The sequence below is a fragment of the Zonotrichia albicollis genome, chromosome 4 (genome assembly GCF_047830755.1).
Source record: "Zonotrichia albicollis isolate bZonAlb1 chromosome 4, bZonAlb1.hap1, whole genome shotgun sequence".
Taxonomy (NCBI): Eukaryota; Metazoa; Chordata; class Aves; order Passeriformes; family Passerellidae; genus Zonotrichia; species Zonotrichia albicollis.
The window spans coordinates 70,904,953-70,926,041 of record NC_133822.1 but is presented as its reverse complement, the minus strand read 5'-3'; the positions used below and the strand labels follow the sequence as shown (position 1 = coordinate 70,926,041).

The 21,089-nt window shown below is 37.8% G+C and overlaps 1 protein-coding gene across 8 annotated transcripts in view; it reads left to right on the top strand.

The window, feature by feature from the left end:
• Positions 1-21,089, top strand: part of EPS8 (EGFR pathway substrate 8, signaling adaptor) — a 131,999-nt gene that overhangs the window by 65,652 nt on the left and 45,258 nt on the right. For all 8 annotated transcript variants that reach the window (XM_074540065.1, XM_026790371.2, XM_026790372.2 and 5 more), the window contains 2 exons: positions 12,077-12,167; positions 13,539-13,612. In XM_074540065.1, coding sequence (XP_074396166.1) covers positions 12,106-12,167; positions 13,539-13,612 — 136 coding nt within the window. In that variant the 5' untranslated portion in view covers positions 12,077-12,105. The remainder of the gene's footprint in view (positions 1-12,076; positions 12,168-13,538; positions 13,613-21,089) is intronic.

Below are 21,089 nucleotides of genomic sequence, written 5' to 3'. Positions count from 1 at the left end.
AAAAAAGTTCTGCTTTTCATAGGACTTCAGAAGTCTTTGGGAGCTTGCTAGAAGTGCTGGCTCTGCTCCAATGTGCTTTTATTGGCATACATGAACAAATTACCCAGGGCACAGCTATTTTTCTTACTGCAATAAAAACAGGGACACTGAATAGAGGCTTTGTGTAGGACAAATATTTTTCCTTTGAAACTGGCTACGAGTTTAAAGTTTATCTAGTGTGCCTTCTGGAAAAGGGGAAAATACACTTCTTAATCTCACAGAATAGAAAATGTATTCTAGTTTGGGCAACTCGGAGCCCTGTGAACAAAATTTACTCATTGGGAGGAGCTGGTATAGTTTTACAATAAGCTGCATCATTTCTTAGTTGCCTGGAATGTGGGATGAAGCTCTGTTTTTATTGTTTGTAGCTGTGTCCCTCAAAAATTTTCTATGGATAGCATCTCCCAGGGCTCTGATGTTTTCTGGCCACATGGGTGTAGCCAGGAGGATAAGGGTGTTGTGGAAAATAGTTTTTAAGATAACATTCATTGCTGTAAGGACTGTCTCCATGGCTAATTCTTCTAATTCCAGTTGGAGCTGCAGCTCACTGTGCTGCTGTGTCATTGCTCTTCAAAACCTGGCAGCACCCTGGAGCAGCAGGGTCTCAGGTTAATTAAGGTTGATTATTATTAATTTAATATTTATATTATTAATAAGGTTTATCATTATATTAATACTAAAGGTTAATTATTCAACCTTTTTGAGGTCCATAGGAGGGTAACCTGAAGGAAGATTTTCGATGACTGCTTCTTGAATAACGGATAAAATCACAAGAATCACATCTAGAACAATTTTTGTAGAGGTTGGAAGTGAATGGAGCAGTCAAATCTCCCCAGTCTTTTCTGTCATTCCTCCAAGCAGAAAAGGATCAAAAAGCATTACCTCATATGGCTTTTAGCTCCTTCCCTTTCTCCTTCCCACCCACACTTACTTCACACACATTTATTTCTAATAGAAGCAATTGCAGAACAATAAATTCATGTTCAGAAAGATTTTTGAAAATTGTATTCCTTCAAAACCTGTGGGAGCTTTCCAAAAAGTCCTATAGCTCCACTGAGGTTTCCTGGGGGCAAGGTATCTTGGGCTTCTGTCCCACACTGTCTGGCATTAGTTTGAAGAAAATTTGACATTAAAAATGCCTCAGCATTTTGGCAAATTTGAATTAAAAATGCCTCAGTTGAATGAATGAGCAAATTGCAATAAAATACCTGTTGCAGCATTTCAGAATCCATTTCTAGAGAGGGTTTGTAAATTTGGCTTGGTGACCATCAATGACAAATTCCTGGAGAAAATTTCCTTGTGAAATTCAAACTTATTTGAGGTTATTGCGGCAAAAACCATTTTGTGGTGATTATAATTTATCTTTTATAAAGGTTTCTAACTTTGCCATCCTTAATCACAGGATATTTGCTGGAAACCAAATATGTGATTGTAAAGGCATTAAAATTTTCAAAAGTATATATGTTTTTTTTTCTTCTGGAAGCCAAGCCTGTAAACTTGCCAAGCCTCGGCATTCACAGCAGAGCCTGCTTTTGAAAATGTGAATCTGTGAACTGAGTTGGAAAATAATCATATTTATGCATTTGATTCAGGTAATTTAAAGCAAAACAAAACATCAAAAATGTGGCATTTGCTGAATATATGTACCTGGAATTGAAATGCACCTAGAGGAAGGGCTTGGCCCAGATTAATGGATGAGAAAATTGTGTCTGTACAGCAGAACATAAATGATTGCAACTAGAAAACCAGAGGCATGGAACACCAAGGGTTTAAATCCTATTTCCTTCCCACAGTTTGTGGGATCTGCTATTGTTCAGCCTATTTTCATCCAGGAAACAATTGCTGATTACATAAGTGCACTGTAAATGCTGTGGCAGGGCGTGACTTCAGTCAGCTGTGACCTCAGTGCAGTGAGTTCTTTTACACTTGACTCACTTTCTGCTGAATAATTGCAGCCCTGATGTGGACAAAGGCACAAGATAGTGCCTTTAGTTTACTTGCTGAATTGCAATATATTGGGTTTTTTTTGTTTGTTTGTTTTTTTTGGGGGGGGGGGGGGTTCGGGTTATGTGTGCGTTAACACAAACAAAAAAAAGTCGATGCTCAAGTTTTCTGTGACCCCAACAAACCTCTCCAGCTGATGCTGATGCCTTGGGAAGGCTGATTTAGAACAGAGGCTGGATGGAGTTAAATAAAGCAGGGATTTATTCACAGGATATCCTCCATGGATCCACCTTGGGCAGCACCAGAGCCCAGCCAGGGCTGCACCCAAGATGAACCAAAACGGCCCCAAAATGCACAGCCGGGCACGGGCTCTGTCCCTGGGATCAGTTCTGCTCCATTTGCACCTTGCAGTTCATTGTCCCATTCCAGCTTTAGCCCAGGCTTGTTTTTCTCTCTCCAGCCCACGGGGTTTGTGCTCCTGGGCTGAGATTTGGGTCATTTGTCCTTGGTGCCCAGCTGGAGCAGGAATTGTTTTGTCTCCCTGCTCTGTGCACAGAGCTCACCATCCCATAATATGAAGCCCAGACCCACACACTGAAGCAGCACAGAATCTGAAAAATATAAAAGCTAAACCTGAGGCATCACTGGGGTGCAGGTGAGTTATTGCATATCTGAAAGTGCTGAGAGCTGCTCGGACCACAGTGAAGGTCACATGCCCCACTGCAGTCATATGCCTGTTTTTAACCTCAGGTGAGGGGGAGCTGTCCTTGAAGTTTATTGTTTCAGATTCATGCTTCAGAAGGAAAAGCCATCAAGGAAATGCTGCATGGTAGAGGCTGTTTGACTTCACTCTTCTGTGTGAGCAAACAAGTCACATAGCTCTTCTCATATCTCTACTTCATTCTGCTGTGGAGTAGGAAATGACTTTGGGTTTCCTGGTTGGTGGCAAGAAGGTATTTCAAGCAGATGGAAAAAAAAAAATAAAGCAATATTCCCTTGAAAAATATTTTTTCCAGCGCAAATTTTTCAGTCAAAGCAAAATAATTGGGTTTTTTCACTGCATTGAATTGAATATCTCAGTTGGTCTGGTGATGGTGTTATGGGTTCTTTTTTTTCATAGATGGGAAAATTGAACAAATTTGTAAAAGTCAGTGGCTTCTGCTGCTAGGGTTAAAAATAGCTTATAGTGCAACTTATCCTCCAAATTTATTGAAAAATTTATTGGCTTTCCCTGCCTTTTCTCTCTTCTGCCTGATTTTCAGAGTCTCTGTGGACTTGTTGTTACCATGTGGACACTGTGCATCCAGGCCCCTTCTCATGGTGTCTCCTCCTAGTAATGAAAAATACAACAGGTACTGACCTGGATGGCAACTCAGGAGGAGCAGCTTCTCCTGTAGGTTCAAGAAAAGCAGTTTTTATAGGCCTCAGAGTTTGGAAGTAAAAATAATTCCTGTAACAGAGGGCAAGTTTTCAAGAAAACATCCATTTCTCTGCCAAAAGTGTCTATGAATCAGATTCAGTCAAACCTCTGTGCTGAGGCAGGGCTCAGGTTTGACTCCCAGCTATTGCCATTGTTGCTGCTATTCACTGCAGCTTCACAACCACATCTTTGGGAACAAATTCTTCTCCTTATGTGCTTTATGTGTGTATGACAAGTGAAAGCATGGTCCCTTTTAGGAGGCTTGCTGACTAGGCTTGCAATTAATTACAATACTTATCAGGAATCACGTGTGAATTTAATACTTGAATATACACATGATGTTACAAGTACTTTGACAATATTAGGGGAATATTTTAAATTAATTCTGAGAATATGAATACTCTGCAGTCTTTTCTGGCATTAAAACTTGTTTAATCCCCAAAACTGTTATTGGTGATGTTTGGTTTAGATTATGTTACCTAAAGTCATGAGGATTTGCATATCAGTCTTGTGAAACCTTGTTTGCACATTATTTGAGTCAGGGAAGTTTGAAGAGTTAGTCAGCATCATTAGAATAGTATTGCTTATTAATTAAGTTTTGAAATTAAACTTTTAGATTTGCATTGAGGCCCACTGTGAGCTTGTGCTCAGCATTGCTGATTTGTTGTGATCTGATCAATAACTTTTCAATTGTAACTTTTTGTTCACCTTTATTAAACAGAGTGGTTTCTATTTTCGCTGAACTGCATGCAAGCTGCCTTTTTAATTTTTTTTTTTTGAGTACCATATAGAAAATCTAAATCTTCCAGTAAGACATGCAGCATGAGCCCTTGCCATAGTAAAGTTTGAGGCCTTCCAGATACATGTTAGTTTGCATCCAGAGCACTTTACTGGTGAAAGTGCTGAATATTCAATAAACAAAGCTAAATCATCAAGGAATGCCATCAGTGGGTGGTCCACAATGGTTTGGAGCATGAGTGTTCAAGATCATCAGGAAGCCAGTGGATGTTGCTCCTACTCAACTTTGTCTTGTTTTATTCAGAATTGTAGCCTGCTACAGACACAGAAACTGGTTTTCAATGTGAGTAACCAAAACTGAAGAAAGCAAATTTGTGAGAACAAAAATTAAATCTTGCCACAGTTCTATTAAACCAAAAGAGAGAGCTATTGAAGAGTGTTCCTGCCTTTTTTTCCCCCTCCTCCTCCTTCATGTTAGTTTTTACAGGCTGGTTAGAGTATGTCATTATTTGGTTTCAGTTCAGCTTTTGTTATGAACTGTACCACACCAGTTTTAATATTGTCATGGCACAGTTATTAACTGGCTAATAAATGTGGGTAGGTGGTTAAACCAGTTTTGTTTGGGCAACTTGCAGCAGCTTTTTAACTTGTTTAACTTTTTAGCTGTTGGAAATTCTTTCATTTTTTGGCCAGAATGGGAGGAAAACTTTATCTAAAACAACACCTAAAGGCATTATCTTATTAACCTTTATATAGTTTGAAAGTTTTAGCAGTTTCCATTTCTAAAGTTGTGGCTTTAAAGTTGGATGTATACTGCAAACTGAGTTTCAAAGTAGTGTCTGGAGTGCCATCTTTTGAAATCTAATGATCTCATTTGAAGTAGGATGTATCAAAGAATAAAAGGAAATAAGGAAAAAGAAATCAGGGAGTATGAAGAAGGGAGATACAGCTGTGGTTTCTGTGCTGGCTCAGCAGAATTCACCAGTCAGCAGTTTCAAGGCAGCTTTTGTTTTAGTAAAAAATTAAAATTTTAATAAGACAAAACACAAAAAGCAACCAAAAAACCAACCACACAAAAAAAAAAAAACCTCCTGCAAGCAACAAACCCACCAAAACCCCAAACCAGGACAAGTTTTTGTACATCCTTTTAAGTGAAGATACTGAATGTGTTGTAGGTGTATTGGAATTGGGATTTATGAGTAAAAATCGTGTCTCTTGCCAGCTCAGTACTCTACTTGACATAGACTCACCAAAAATACTGATTTTTATGGTAGATTATAATTTCTTTTTTCTACTTCTCTCTACAAATTCCTTCATATGCCATAAACCCCTTCCTCTTTGGACTGCTCTCTATGTGTGAAAGGTTTTTTGTTTGGATTTTTGTTTTTTTTTTTTTTTATCCTTTCTTTTATACAAGACATTCCAGCTGTGGTGATACATTCTGCAAGGGCTGCATGATGATCTTGATCTTGGTAATTAATACTAACATTGCTTTAGATGAGGTGGTTAATTCTCTAATTAAAAATAGCAGTGAGTGGTGGCTTCAGTGCTTGGCATATTTATTAACGTTCCTTTGTTGCAATGGGGATTTTAAGTCTTTGAAGCTTTTGTATCTGTAGAGCTGCTTTATTTTCTTTCAATATGGTTAATTATAAATCATGGCCCAGACCTGAAAGGGATGGAAATAAGTTGCCAAGCCAGAGTAAGAACCTGTTTTCAAGCAGGGCCTTTATTAGTGTGGCAATAATAAGGGCAAAGTCTATGAGCATGGTCTAAGGTTTATTCATTCAGCTCTTCCTGTTGCTCTCCATATTTCTCCCCTTCCTCAAAATAAAAGATAACCATCTTGATTGTATTGTTAGAATATTTCTTTTACAGTGAATCACTGGGAAATATCATAGTAGGAAAAAGAAGACTTCTAGAGCATTTTTTAAATCTTGGTTTTTCCAATGGAAACCTTCTCTTTTAGGCAGCAATTTCTGTTCTGAAGACAAGGCCTTTATCTACTTTGGTTGATAATTATGACCACAAATTTTCTCTAATAAATTTATCCTCTCCCTCCTGCTGAAAGGAGTGCTGCTAATGAATTTAGCATACTCCTCCTCAATGAGGGACTCAGGGAAGAATATTGGATTTCAGAAAGTGTCAGTGAAAATCAAAACACTTCCTGAAGCTGGCAAAACCAGCTTGTCTGCTGCACTGCCCTGTGGAGAAGGATGAGAATTCATTTACAAATCCCCCCTGGGCACTCTGTGTGCCCTGGCCCTGTCCCCTGCCTGGACAGAGTGGGGTTTTTTGTCTGTCACTGTCTTTAGTTGCTTGAAATGCCTCTACCCCTGTGACCCCTTACACAAACAGGTAAATGATATTTATTATTGCTGAATATTTATTATTTATTTATTTATTAAAATTATTTAAATTTATTTTATTTATTTAAAAATATTTATTATTTACTCCTTATAGAAAGCTGAAGTTCAGCTTTCTATAAGGAGTAAAATTCAGGCAGGAGAGGGAGACACATCCAATCCTTTCCTCTCCACCTTCAGGTTTCTTTAGCAGGAACCCTAGCTAGTTAACACTGCACCCAGCACTAAAACCTAAGACCAGGATGCAAAGAAGTGCAGATTTGCATAAACTAAAATGAAGTGTAATTAGTGCTAAGGGGTGTGCTGGACAACTGCTCTGAATGCAGAGAGGTCCTGAAGGAAACAGCATTTTCAAAATTGTTTTATTAACTTATTTCCTGGTGCTTGGACAGAGGAGTGAATACTGGAGTGTATACAACTCAGAGAGCTTCAAAAATAAATATCAAATCTAGAGTGGCCTGAGAGAGGCAAAGGGGACAACAGTCACAGTGGTGGGCAATCAAGTTAATTTATTTTGTGTTCAAACTGCAGCACTTGTAGGGCCTGGCTTTCAATTTTCTGCATTGTTTTTTTGCTGTCATCTTTTCTACCAGCTTTTGGATGCTCCAACCTGCTTAACATGAAAGTGAAAACATTACAGAGCCAAGCTGCTGCCAGCTCAACCAAGGGCAGTTTTTTCTCAGAGAAATTCTGGTATCAGTGCACTGAGGCTGGAAAATCCCCAGGGATCATTTCAGAAGTATCACTTACTCATGCATCCATGTGCATTTTGGTGTTTATCTCCAGGCAAGATGTCCAACAAGCAGCAGAACTCGTGTTTGCTCTTGGCTGTGCTCTGAAGCGAGTCCCAAAGCAGAGGGCAGCGGCCACATTTCAGCTGGCTCCACAGGATGTGTTTCTGCCAGGAGCTTCCCATTTGTAAAATCTGGGGCTGGAGTGAAGATGCAGATAGGAGAGCAATGGGTTAGAACAGCAGGGTAGACAACAGGAGATGCTTGTTGAAAATTTAGCACCAGGAGGGAAAGTTGTGTGCGGGTGAACAGGGTGAGTTTTGAGGAGAAGCAGATGAAAAATGGCGAGTGATACAGCAAGCTAAACAGATTTTGTACATTCTGCAGGTCAGCAGTGAGAGGCATTTTTACTGAATGCACAGTGAGCCATGAGCACATGGATTTTTTTTTTTTTTTTAATTTTTTTTCCTCTGTTGTTTTGTTCTTCCGTAATGCTTTTGAAAGGGGAAGGGTGGAGAGAGAGTGTCCTTATCTGACATTGCTGCACTCACCAGGGAATGGTGTTACCTTGTAATGCCCACTGCTTTTGTTTAGGCTGCAGTCACAGCCTGTGCTCTGCCTGGGGAGAATTTTGGGTGGTTTGGGGGCATACATGATAACAATAACATTTTCCTAATCAGTAGACAATGATCATTCCAGCCATTATTGTCTTTCCTGTTCTTTCCTGTGCATCCTTTTCTCCTTAGCCCTTCCCCCTCCATGACTTCTAAAATATCCACATCATTAAGTTGTTTCTCTTTTGGTTTCCATATGATATTGTGATCTGCCTCTGGGTGGGACTGATCACTTCAGGATGAGTGGAAAAGAGCACCAGGCTCTAAAATATCTAATTTGCTCTAATGATGCAACTCTGCCTTTCTGGGAAAGGTGTTTTGGGTTATTTTTTTAAAATAACATGGGAGATTTTGTTGTTTTCAAACTCTTATTAGGAAATGCCATGGCAGGACATGTGAGCTGTTGATGTGCCACATAAATTGCATTGCTTTCACGAGGCTGCCATGCTACAAGATGGGGAAGACAAAGAGTATTTTTTTTTTTTTAAAAACAGTGTTCATGACTGATAGAATCATGGCATGATTCTCCCCATGCTTGGGATGCAGTTACCACCTGTAACTGTAACTACAGGTTACCAACTGTAACCTGTAACTGCTGAAGAACAAAAATACATCCATCTCAGAAATGGTTTCTCTGTTAAGAAGGCTAGACCCTTGTCATTTACAGAGCTCCTGACTATCAATATCCCTTCAAAAATAAAGCTGATGGCAGCAGGGAAGTCCTAGGTGAATTTTGTTGTTGTTGTTGAGACAATTTTGTGGATTTTTTGTTTGTTTTTCAAAGTAAAATATTTGTAAATATTTAAAAAATATATTTATAAATATTTTAAACTTATTTTAATTATATATTATTTTAGTAAACTTAAAGTATCATTATATTTATCTCATTATTATTATTTTATCTATTTTCCTATTATTCTTCTCTTCTTGAAATCTTACTTAGCCTTCCTGGTTTACAATATTTCTTTTTCCGAGCAGGCATGAGTATATATTTCTTTTTTTCAGGATCCTGAGACGTGACCATTTTTGGTCATATTCACAATTAAACTGTTGATACTTCAGGCCTAATTGAAGAGGGATTTTACAGTTAATTGTGGAGGATGTTTATTTTGAAGTCTGGGACACCAGTGGAGGTTGCTGTGCACTGCTGGGCTGGGGTGAAAGGGAGGATTAAAGAGGAAGTGGAGTTTATTAACAGACTCCTGGTTGACAATGGCTTTGCAGTGTGCAGGGGGTGACTTTTGCTGCAGGACTGACTGGTTGTAAGAGATGAAAGAGCATTTGAGATGAGAAACACAGCAGAGAAAGCTGTACAAGGCAATAATAAAGCCCTGCACATACTGTTACCCTTTTGTCGTTTTTCACTATTCTTCATCATGCATTTAATTTAAAAAAAATTAAAGCATTTTCCTAAATTTTTTTTTTAATGAAACATTTAGGTTGAATGAGATCCAATTGTGTGATAATTTTGGGTAGTCACAAGTAGCTTTTTGATGCTGTTATAAATATTTGGACTAATTATAACTGATTATAGGAAAGGGTTTGTTTGTATTCACATTCTGGCGGTTTCTTGAACCAAGTGACAGAAGCACTGCATGAAATTGTAATCACATTGAAAGTGTCATGTCAAGGTAGATGTGCTGGAATTTCAGAAGCAGTGGAAAATTGCATGAGGGACAGGAAATATTGTTGGTACTCAACTATCTAATAGCAAGTGGTGTTTTGTTTGCATATCAGCTAAAGCTGACTAAAATCTTTGTGTTTGCTTGGCAGAAGAAGCTGCTTGGTTTTATATATTTTATTTTAATAGTCAATTTTTTTACTTCAGATTTTCAGCATCTCTTCATTCAAAACATAATTCTGAAGCTTTTTGTATTTAAGTGGTGTTGTGCCTTACATTGGGCAGGTATTTTGTCATGAGAGATGGTTTCTTTCCCCAGTGTGAGAATCTGCTGCTCAGCTGTCTTGCTGCTTTCAAACTCAGTGTGTCATGCTGACTTCAAAGGCTGAAGCTTGAAATTCTAATACATTGCATTTTAATATTTACATTCCTTCTACTTAAAATATCTGCTTCACCACCTCCATAAAACTGAGTGAATACAAATACAAACCAAGCATTTGTCAGATTAAGATGTCAGAGCAGTGGAATTATTCTGAGAAAGTCTTAAACCAAGGGGTTTTCTCCCCCCAGATCTCACTTTAAGACAGATAGTTGCAGAATCTCTTACAAATAGACCTATGAAAAAGACTACAAATAAAAAAAGATTATGACAAACAGAATTATTCAATGAGTGCTATCTTAAACAATGTGTGGATGGAAAGTTAAGTGGGGACACCAAACAGCAGCAGTGATAATTTGTGTGTTTTGGATGTGGTGACTCTATGGAAGTTAATCACAGGGGAAACTGCTAAGCAGGGCAGCAAATTGAGCTTGGTTGCAGATGATGATAAGAATTAAGAGCTGATGGGAAGTGGTGGAGAGCTCAGAGGCAGCCTGGGCTGGAGAGGGGCACTCTGAGCTAAAACAGGGAGTGCACAGTGAGCTGGCAAATTCTGCTGAGAAAATGAACGCTTGTATCCTTTCAAGTCATGGGATGATTTCAGGATGCTTCCCAAAGGTTGTAATTGCTAATGAATTGAGCAGCACTCAACATGGGTGGTAATTTATTGGAGACAGCTGTTAAGGACTGCGCTCCATAAAAAGAGTTTTAGAGCAGCCAAACTGGCCACCAGCTTGGATATGTGGTTTATTTGTGGGGCAAAAATGTGCTTGTGTCACTAAAGAGGTTCTGCAAGGAGCTAAGATTTCAAAGAAAATTAAATAAAATTTAAAAAAAATTAAAATATGTATATGTATACACTAAGTCAAACTCGCGTGTACCCACTAAAAGCAACACCACCCTTGCACATGATTTCACTTGGTGTGTCAAATACACCTCAAATACAAATACACCTCAAATCCACATACATAATTTCGCTTGGCATGTGCAATACACCAACAAATACACTGTTGTAGTTAGTTTTGCTAACTGCATCAGGGGTTTGTTACTCAGAAATGTATAAAAACTGTGCCCTCAGCACCAAAGGTCACCAAAGCTTGTTTGTCTCTTGAACTGACTGATGGATTTAGAGCTCAGCACAGATTTTGGTTGTGTTTTTGCATGGAAGAAGGAAGCAGCAGAATACAAGTGGGCGCTCAATGGACACTGGCAGGTCAAAGAGCTGCTGCTTTTCTTTGTAAAACAAGAGGAGAACAGTGAATGTGGGGCAGTGAGATGAATTAGGGCCTCAGAGGAAAAGCTGGCTGCAAGGCAGCTCCAGTGCAAACAGAGCAGGCTGTGCCTGCTTTGGAAACAGAGATTTTTGTAGGTACAAATTTGATCTGGTACACTTCTGACTGCTCTGCAGTGTGACTGAAATGTAGAGAAATATTCAAATTTATATTATTCATGTATATATGTAAATGAAAGAGTGTTTGCCCATGGTAAATTTGAATATGAAAGGGTTATGAAAGTCACTTTCCAGAGCTAGTTTTAACTTCAATGGACATGTTATTAAAGGGAGAATTTTTTAAAACTGTTTTATCATGGCCTGTTCAGCACTGCTTTTATAGGAAAGGTTTCATTTGGCACGCCAAACTTTCAGGATGTTAAGCACTGCTTAACAAAAAAAAAAAAGTTTTCTTAAGTACCAAAATAGCTGACCAAGTTTCCTTTTGTGCTAACAATTGTGTTTTAATTTGATAATGCATCTTTTCTAACAATTCAGCTGATATGTTTCATAGAATATGCATCAAAAGGTCATTTCAAGAGTTGCATTTGAAAGAAATGAATTGAGGGCTGAAATCGAGCATGCTTGAGCAATAAGTTACCATTTGGAACATCTTGTTCACATTTGCAGTAGATCTTGTTCTTTGTTTAGTGAGCCTTTTATTTCTCCAGCTATTCCTAAAGACCATTGTATCAAAAATAATAGCTTTGTTCACAAAATTATAAATTATTTGAAGCTATAACTATCAAATTGCTACTGGGAGAAGTTCCACAGCAGCATCACCAGGATGCAGTTAACAACAATTGAATTTGTTGATGCAATTTCGTTCCCATTTCAACCATATTTCGTTCCCATTTCAACCATAATTTCCTCATTGGGTTTGTATTACACCTTTGTTCAGCCTCCTCATCTTTTAGGAGACTTCAGTTCATGTGCTGTTTTTCCTTTTCCCAGGTGATTTCTCCCAGTGAGTGGCAGTGAGAATGAATGGACACATATCAAACACCCCTCCTGGTGGATATGGAAGTTACTTCCCTCAAATGAAGTAAGGTTTTGCCTTTGACTTGCCTTTTATGGACAGAATAGTGTTGTACCTCCTTCTTTAGGTTTTTATTTCAGATAGAGCTGTAATTAGTAGGTCCCATTGGAATTATAAAAAGGCTTTTTCCGTAGAAGAAATAACTGTGACAGATAATTTTATGTTCATGTAAGGGAAAGCTTTGTTACTGCATGGACTCATCTGGAAGAGCAAAATAAATTGCTGTAGCCATAACATCCTTATTGTGTTACTCAGAGAGGCCTTTGTGTGCCAGAGATGTTTAAGGTTAGCTGTGAGTGAATGCATTTTTATGCATAAAAGATGAGGCTGCCTCTCCCATCTGTGAGAACAGACTGTTTCCCAGGAAGGAGAACTGAGCAGCTGCTACCTGTGAGTGTTACCTTGCCTCAGATAAGGGGGTGATCCCTCCATCAGGGGCATGGCAGAGACTCACTCACAGCACTAATGAGAATTTACCCATCTGATGCCAAGGAACACGTATTCCTGTGTGGAACAGGATATCTGTGGTGTCTTTTGCTTCGCATCAAGGTGAACTCGTATATCAATTATTTTTTAAACTCTTCTAGTCATATTGCCTTTTTGTTTGTGTAAGACAATGAGAGTCATTTAAAGTTTTTCATTAAAAGCTGTAAAAATTGTTAAAAGCAATCAACATTTGTGTATGCAGGAAAAAACCCCCAAATCCTACCCAATTCTTTGGCATCGTCATGATTATTATCGTTATTTTTTATTATTATAAAATTATTATATTTCTTATAGAAATAATATGTAAATATATAAATACATATTATATATTATACATATTAATATAATATATAACATATAATATATAATACATAATATATAATATATAATATGCAATATATAATATATAATATATAAATATATAATATAATATATACTATATAACATATATAGTATTATATATATTACACATATATTAATACATTATATATAAATGTATTATATATTATATTTATTATTACATTATTATTATTATTATTATTATTATTATTATTATTATTATTATTATTATTATTATTATTATTATTATTATTATTATTATTATTATTATTATTATGCTGTGAAGTCTGTTCCCTGAGTTAAGGTGGTATTTATTTATACCATACTCCAGTTGTGCACAAAGTTGTATTAATGCAACAAAAGAGAGCTTAGAAGGGCCTGCCGCCCAAGAGAAATATTCTCCCTCATATTCATTGGTGTGGAACAAATATCTGGTATCATTCCCTCTGTTATTAATGCTGTAGTTATGTGTAGTAATGGGAGGGGTGTTTTTTTTAATATTTTTTGCCAAATATATCTATACAGAAGATAACCAGAAATGTTTTCTTCCAGTGGCTATGGCTCCCCAACGTTTGCCCAGGCAGAGAGGGAGCAGAATTCAAGAACAAGTGCAAAAGCTCTCTATGGTAAGGTGGCAAAAACTCTAAACTTCTGTGCTGAGCTGCTGTTTAAATAGTGATTGTGGAAATATTTTGCACATATTAATCTGAAAGTGTATGTACAGAGACATGGGTGTGTCTGTCAGCTGAACTGAAAAACAAAGTGGTTTTATTCCTGCTAAAGCAAACTAGAAAATGCTCAGTTTACTAGGAAGAAAGCTCCCACCTGCTCATTTTCCAGGCAGCATTCATCACAAAACTCAGAGTGATGCTATAGCTAAGTTAAGCACCAGGGAGAAGGCATTCAAGGGTTTAGCTGTGCTTAAACCCTTGTGGCGTTTTATTCTTCCTGTACCTCCCTCTGCCTCCCCAGCTTCATCCCCTGCTAGCAGAAAAGGCACTTACAGCATTCTTCTTCTTTAACACAATGATTCCTAATCAACCTAAATATTGAATCAATCTAAGTTCAAATTTACTTTGTTTTAGTGCTGTGCTACAAAAGTCAGTTTCTTGACATAGTGCTGAAGGCAGGAACCGAAACTGAGGGAAATTCTGAGCTGATCATTCTAAAGAGTGATTTCTGCATCCTGTGTGCCTTCACTCAGCAACCTGATTGCAAGTGTTGACAGAAATATTAGGTGGCAACAGAAACCAGCAAGAGACATTGCTAAAAACTCTTAGCAGATTATTTCTTTATGAGAGTGTTGTGATTCCTTTTTCATTTAATGTCATCATCATAATTTTTCAGGAGTTTATGGTTTAAACAGTTTGGCAGTATCTGTGTCTTAAGTGTGTCCTTTAATCTTTGTGAGCTTTTAAAATATCTCTCTGAGCTTTTTCATATCAAACATTGTGGGACGGTCATGTGTCAGGAGAAGATGGGGACAAGTGAGTAAATTTGAAGTGTATAATGGTATTTTTTTACTTCCAAAGTACTTAACTAAATTCAGGTACTAAGGAAAATTCTTGCCATGAAATTGCTGTGTGGTGGTTCCTGTAAAGGGAAATGTTGTCCTTGGTTCACTTCTGTTCTGGTAGATATGTACAAAATGATAGTTGCAGTTGCCAGGAGCTGAATGAAGTAGAGGAATCAGTTATTTTAGAGCTCCAAGTGGATATGTATTGGCACAGCTTTTAGACTTTGCACATTTTACTACTTCTGCTCTGTTTTTTTATACATAAAGAAGTAGGGTGTTGCTATCACCACATATATGAGCTGGAGGACAAAAGGAAAGCACCTAAAATCTTTCTCAAATTCAGGGCATTTTTTCAAATTTTTAGCAACAAATTTACTATTCTGCTGCATCCCATGTGCATCTTCTTCCCTTGTTATGTTGAATTTTTTGTGCATACTGCCCAAACAGGGTGAAAAACAGCTGAGTGAAATTGGAAGTTTCAAAGAGTGTTGAAAATGTTCATTGCAAAGTATTTTATTCATAATTAATTACTAACTAAATTATTTTATTTGAGAATTTGGAGATTGAAATCCTATAAAGCAGGAGGAAGCCGTCTTAGCTTTCTTTTTATATTTGTTGTGCACATATATTTTAAATGTATGTATACTGTTTAGGTTAATACAAAAAGCTCGTGTGTTTAATAGATTCACTTATACAGGAAAAAATAGATGTAATTTTACTGTAAAATGGACTGTGGAGTTTTTATTGCTTTATTTTACTAAAATATCACTGCATGAGGTCAGCACCAAATTTTCCCCATTAAAATGTTCCTTTTCTTGGAAAACTTGAGAGTAAATTGGACTGAGCCACCTATCCCTGACTATTAAGTAAAATGGTGGCAGGGCTTCTAAGTGACCACTTGATATTGAACTCAGTTTCTTCTAAGCACTGTAAAGACTAAATAATAATAAAATCAATAATGATAATAATGGTAATAATAATAATATGATGATGATGATGATGATGATGATGATGATGATGATTATTACTACTACTACTACTATTACTATTATTACTGTTTAGTATTGCTTGTTGTTATATATGTGTATATTTCTGTCCTGGCATATATGCAGGCATGTTTATGTCCTGGCATGAATTTTATGTCTTTGATGCCATTGCTGAGGTGATTAATGAATATTCAGCCCTTCAGCCACCACACAGAAGGTTGGCCACAGTGCTGTGGGAAAGGAGGCTGGAATATTATTGGTGTTACCAATTTTTGGTGTTCAGCTATTAATTATCATTATTATTGCTGTTCAGCTCAAAGCCAGACCGGAGCCATCACTATCTCTAATGTGCCTGTCTGATAGCGAAAACTTCCTTGCAATTGCCTTTTTTCCTGTGTCAAATAATCCCTTTGTTTTCACTCATTTCCTTCCTGAAATGAGCTGTTTCCTATTTGCATGACAAATCTCTCTCTCTGAGGCGAGTGAAGGTGCTCTCTGCACATTTTTATGGGGGTTATTTCATCGTTTGCTTCCTGCTCTCTCCATCGGAGCTGGGTTCTGGCTCCTGCTGTCATCTGTTGTTCTAGCATTGGCTCCTCCATCTGTCCTGAGCAGTTCTGACTGGGGGAGAGGAGCAGCAGTGCTGGGGCTTTGCCAGCCCCTGACACAGCGAGGAGCAGCCTCATTCCTCAGGAGGGAAGGACCTGGATTTTGGTCCTTGAATTTGGATCGCTCCAAATTGTCAGATTATTGTACAGAACTGAAAGATGCTGCTAAAATTGTCTTCTCACAGCACGTTAGAAAAGACTGAGTGTTTTGTGCTCTGAGTTTATCCTCTGGTGGCTGTGATTTGGAGCTGGAAGTGAGATTGCCTGTGTACTGTATTTGCAGGGACTGTCGTGGAAGGGAGGAATGATGAATCTGACTCCATGTTCTCAGAAGGCTAATTTATTACTTTATAATACTATATTATATTAAAGAATACTAGATTAAACTATACTAAAGAATACAGAAAGGATACTTACAGAATGCTAACAAGATAGTAATGAAAATTTGTGATTCTTTCCAGAGTCCTGACACAGCTTGGCACTGATTGACCAAAGAGTCAAAACTACTCACATGAAACCAATGAAATAACCACCTGTGGGTAAACAATCTCCAAATACATTCCACATGTGAGCACAACACAGGAGAAACAAATGAGATAAGAATTGGTTTCCTTTTCTCTGAGGCTTCTCAGCTTCCCAGGAGAAAATCCTGGGTGAAGGGATTTTTCAGGGTTATTATTTCAGGATAATGTGAATGCCACACATGTGTATTTTTGCATTGCTCACATGCCTCATTCAGAGCAAGAACTGCAGTGTAACAAATTCAAGGAAACCTCAGACAGCTTGTGAAAGTGCCAATCCCTTGTATTAAAAATTTTAGAAATTTAATAGTAATAAAATGGTTATAAAAATAGGAATATAATTAGAGTAATAAAAATTTGGACAATTAGGATTTAGGACAATATGAGACATTAAAAAAACAAAAAGTTACAGACAATCCAGGTATCTTTTTCTGGGCAAAAGAAGCCCGAAAAAGGACACCTGTTAACAGATGATTAACCCTTAAAAATATGTATGTTGCATATTCATACACCTCATACATGATGCATAAATTCCATTCAAACACAGGATTCTGTCTGGTCAGAGTCAGCTTCTTCCTCTTAATCCTAACGGTGTCTTCAGGGCTGAGTGAGACAGGAAGAAGTTCATTTCTTCTGATAAAAGAGCAGTAAAATCTCTTTCTCTGAAAGATTCAGGTGTCTTGTGGCTACTATCTCACTGAGAGTCCTTTCTTTAAAAAAAGTATCTTACACAGCACAGTTTCTATTTTGACATTACGTTATAACCTAAAACTATATTTAACACATTACTTAAGAAAATTAATGCAGCATAACCTTTTAACATAACACATATAATATTCATTTTAATAATAAAATACACATTTTTCACAAGCTCACAGGCAGGTAAATGAGTGCACTGAAAGAAGCCATCCATGTTAACATCCTTGCAGTATTTCAGTTCTCAGATTAATTTGACAATTGACTTCTAAATAACACTCTTCCTTTGACAACCACTTCCACACAGCCATCAGAGAGAAGCTCCTGGCATTAATCTCTGAAAGTGGTAGTGTTTGCTCCTCTGAAGAGGAAATTTGAGTTCTGACCTTTGTCCCCAGATGTTTAGGTCACTTTCGCTGCACTTTGCTCTGCCTCAAGCTGAATTTTTTTTTTTTTTTGCAATTTATTCTTAAAGGGTATCTACCATCAGTCCAATGCAGATAGATTGTAGTAAATTAAGTATTGGGCTTTGTGCGTGATGGTGTGTAGAAATATTTTATGCTGTCAGTCCAGGATCCTTGGGACAGATTTTGAAAGAGACTTTCAATCCATGGCCACGTGGATTGCCATCAAATTTCAAAGCTATCTACAGTCCTGTTGATCTGTGTCCTGTACTGGCTGGTAGAGTTTTTGACTTGGTTGAAAGTCTTTGGTTAAGAGGTTGCTTTTTGCTTTCTGGTGTTTTGGATGCTTTCAAAAATGAAAATAAAAGCAGTACTTTTCAATCTTCGTTTGAAAACAGAAACATGATTTTTTCCTGATGATTGGTGAATTCAACAATTTCACACAACATGAATTGCAATAATATCTGTCCACATCAGACATCAGGAATAGTACTAGTTTCTGTGGAGCAAAGTTCCTGTTCCTCTGGAAGCTTCAGTAGCAAGTAGATCTTACATTCAGGACCTATAAGTGACATTTAGATTTTACATTCAGGACCTATAGGTGAAATATGTTGCTTTTAATTTTATTGCCTTTGTGTTGTGAGGGATTTCATTTAAATCACATTCTTCTCGGTTGTATTTGCTATAGATTGGTTAAGAATTGGTGGTTAAGAATTTAACTTAAGTGTATTCTGCCATGATCCTCTCTCTTTTTTTTTTTTTATTATACCAAATGAAAAGTCCTTTATCTAAATGGAGTGCAGCATATCAGCAGAATTTGAGCTAAGCTGTTATTAGGGCTGCACTGTACTTTAAGTGGTGGGTGTAAGAGCTGCAATGAGTAGAGTATACAGGGAAAAACTCAATAATTTTGATAAGGTTTTTTATGTTTTGATAGTTTTCTTCTTCTTTTGATAGTTTTATGCATCATATCTGTAAGTCTCTATTGTAGTATTTCACTTCAGCTTCAATAGCCTCTTCATGCATGAAGGGACCTGTGAGAGGCTGAGATTGATGGGGTGGATGAGGAAAGTGAAACAAAGCATACAAAACATTATTTTGTTTTCAGTGTCAGGGGCTGACCCCAGCCAGCATCTGAGAACCTCAGCATTTGCTTGCTCATTCCCCCTGTCTCCTCTCTGCAGCAGAACAGGGGGAGAACTGGAAGAGAAAAAGCAAGAAAAAATCCTGATGGATCAAGATAAAGATGGCTTGAGGGGTGAAGGAAAGAACAGGGAGGAAAAAGGATTGAATAGCACAAAGGGATTTACTCACAATCTTCCATAAGCAGAGCAATGGCCAAACTATCTGGGCAAGGAGTCTTTGGAAAGACTACTGCCAGTTTTATTGCTGAGCAAGGATATTAAACAGTATGGAATATCCTTTGGGTCAGCTGTGCCCTCTCAGCCTCTTCTGCATCCCCAGCCCACTCACTGGGGCAGCAGAACAAGAAATTTAGAGAAGACTTTGACACCATTCAGCCACTGCTAAAATATCCCCTTGTTATCAGATCCAAAAATCATCTCCATCCTAGCCAGAGCATTCAGCACATCAGCAGATTCTGTTGCTCCTTTTCAATAGCAGAGCTTGTGTTACCTGCACTTGCAGTTAGTGTGGTAAATTAAGGTTTCTGTAAAAGCAGTCAGATTAATATTGATGGGTAATAATCTGTCTCTTTGATACGTGAAAGAGTTGAGAGATGGAAGCTGCATTTCCTGAAGAATGGCAATGGGCACCTCTGTAGGAAAAGAAAAGGTTTTATACAGATGAAAGAAGCTGTGAGAGTCACCAGCTGAGAGCTCTCTGACTCGAACATGGAAACACAGAGGTGCTGCAGGAAGGAGCAGCAGTCCCGTGTGTCATCTGGAGAGGACAGAGAAGAGATGTGCAGGCCTTCATCAGCTTTTCCAGGAGCTCAGGGCAGTGGAGCACTTGTGCAGGAGGGGTGCAAAAGGGTTTGTGTCCTTTCTATGGCAAGGAGAGAACTTTTGGAGGGTTGTAGGTGGAATCTGGGACAGGAGCCAGGCACCAGGAGAAAGCAGAGCTTGAAGGTTCGTTTTGAGCTCCTGGAAAAGCCATGGGACAAGGACATTTTAGCTGCCAGTCTTTCTATTGCCTTTCCTTTTTGTCTTGTTTTTTCTCTCTCTTTCTTTGTGTAATGTTCATATTATCATGGGGGGACTGTTCTTCCTTCAATGTGATTCATGCCAGGCAGCTAAAAAAACCATGTCTCAGGGAGCTGTAAGGGAAAGGAGACCCACTTATGAACCATTGGATTGTAAAAGCTTTGGAAAACAAAGGCTGAAGACAAATCTTTCCAACAATGAAAGAATTTTGCCTGATGCCAGGACTCGTGTTAGAAGATGTATTTTGATGGGTGAATAATTTCAGGGTGCAGCTGTAGAATCCACCTCCAGATCCTCTATAGCAGTGTTTCAGTCCCAGCTGAAATGTTCTGCTTTGCTCTAAGTGATAACTTGGGTCTCCAGCAGGTTCTAATTCTCATTCTACCCGCCTTAGAGAAATAAATTTGTAAATATGAATTGTTCTCATTGTGGACTCTCAGTTCTTGTGTCCTTACTTTTTTATTTATTAACACAAATACTGATTGACTTTAGTTAAATGTAAATTTTATCAAAGTTCTTGTTAATTACAATGTAATAGTTACAAGAACTTTAATAAAGTCCACATTTAATCTCACCATGACAGTGTGTGTTGAACATTTTTCCATCCTGTCCTACTGGGAGTGTGAGCTGCTCTGTGGAAGAGGATCTGTTATATGACCATGCTGCAAATGGTTTTGAAATTCCTGTCTTAACACAGAAGCAGAATAAGGAGCCTCTTCCTAATTTACTCTCTGCTTTTTGATTCCTTTGGAGCCTTTATATATATATATATATATATCAGACTTTCTTTGTTTATTTAAAGCAGCTCCAACTGTTACTGTTTGCAGCATTTACAAATTTTACAGTGGATGTAAACTTTCTGATGCTTGTTTAATTCAATAGCACAAAAATTACATTTTTTGTAAGACAACACTCAGAACTGAGTACTTGGTGCATTGTTATTGAAACAAGTAATTTTTTTTGTTTGTTTTGTTTAAAGCATATATTCTTTCTTACTGGACAGTATTTAAGTATCACTTAACAGTCCACAGCAGAAGGCTGCTAACTGATCCCCTTGGAGATGCAAATAATTCTATGGGATTAAACTAGATACTGCTTTTTAATCCCCTTGTTTTATTAGGAACAGATGGACTTTACTTCTTCAGATCATCATCCAAACAAAAAAAGAAAGGTAGCAAATCAGACAGCCCTGCTTTACTGGCTGTGC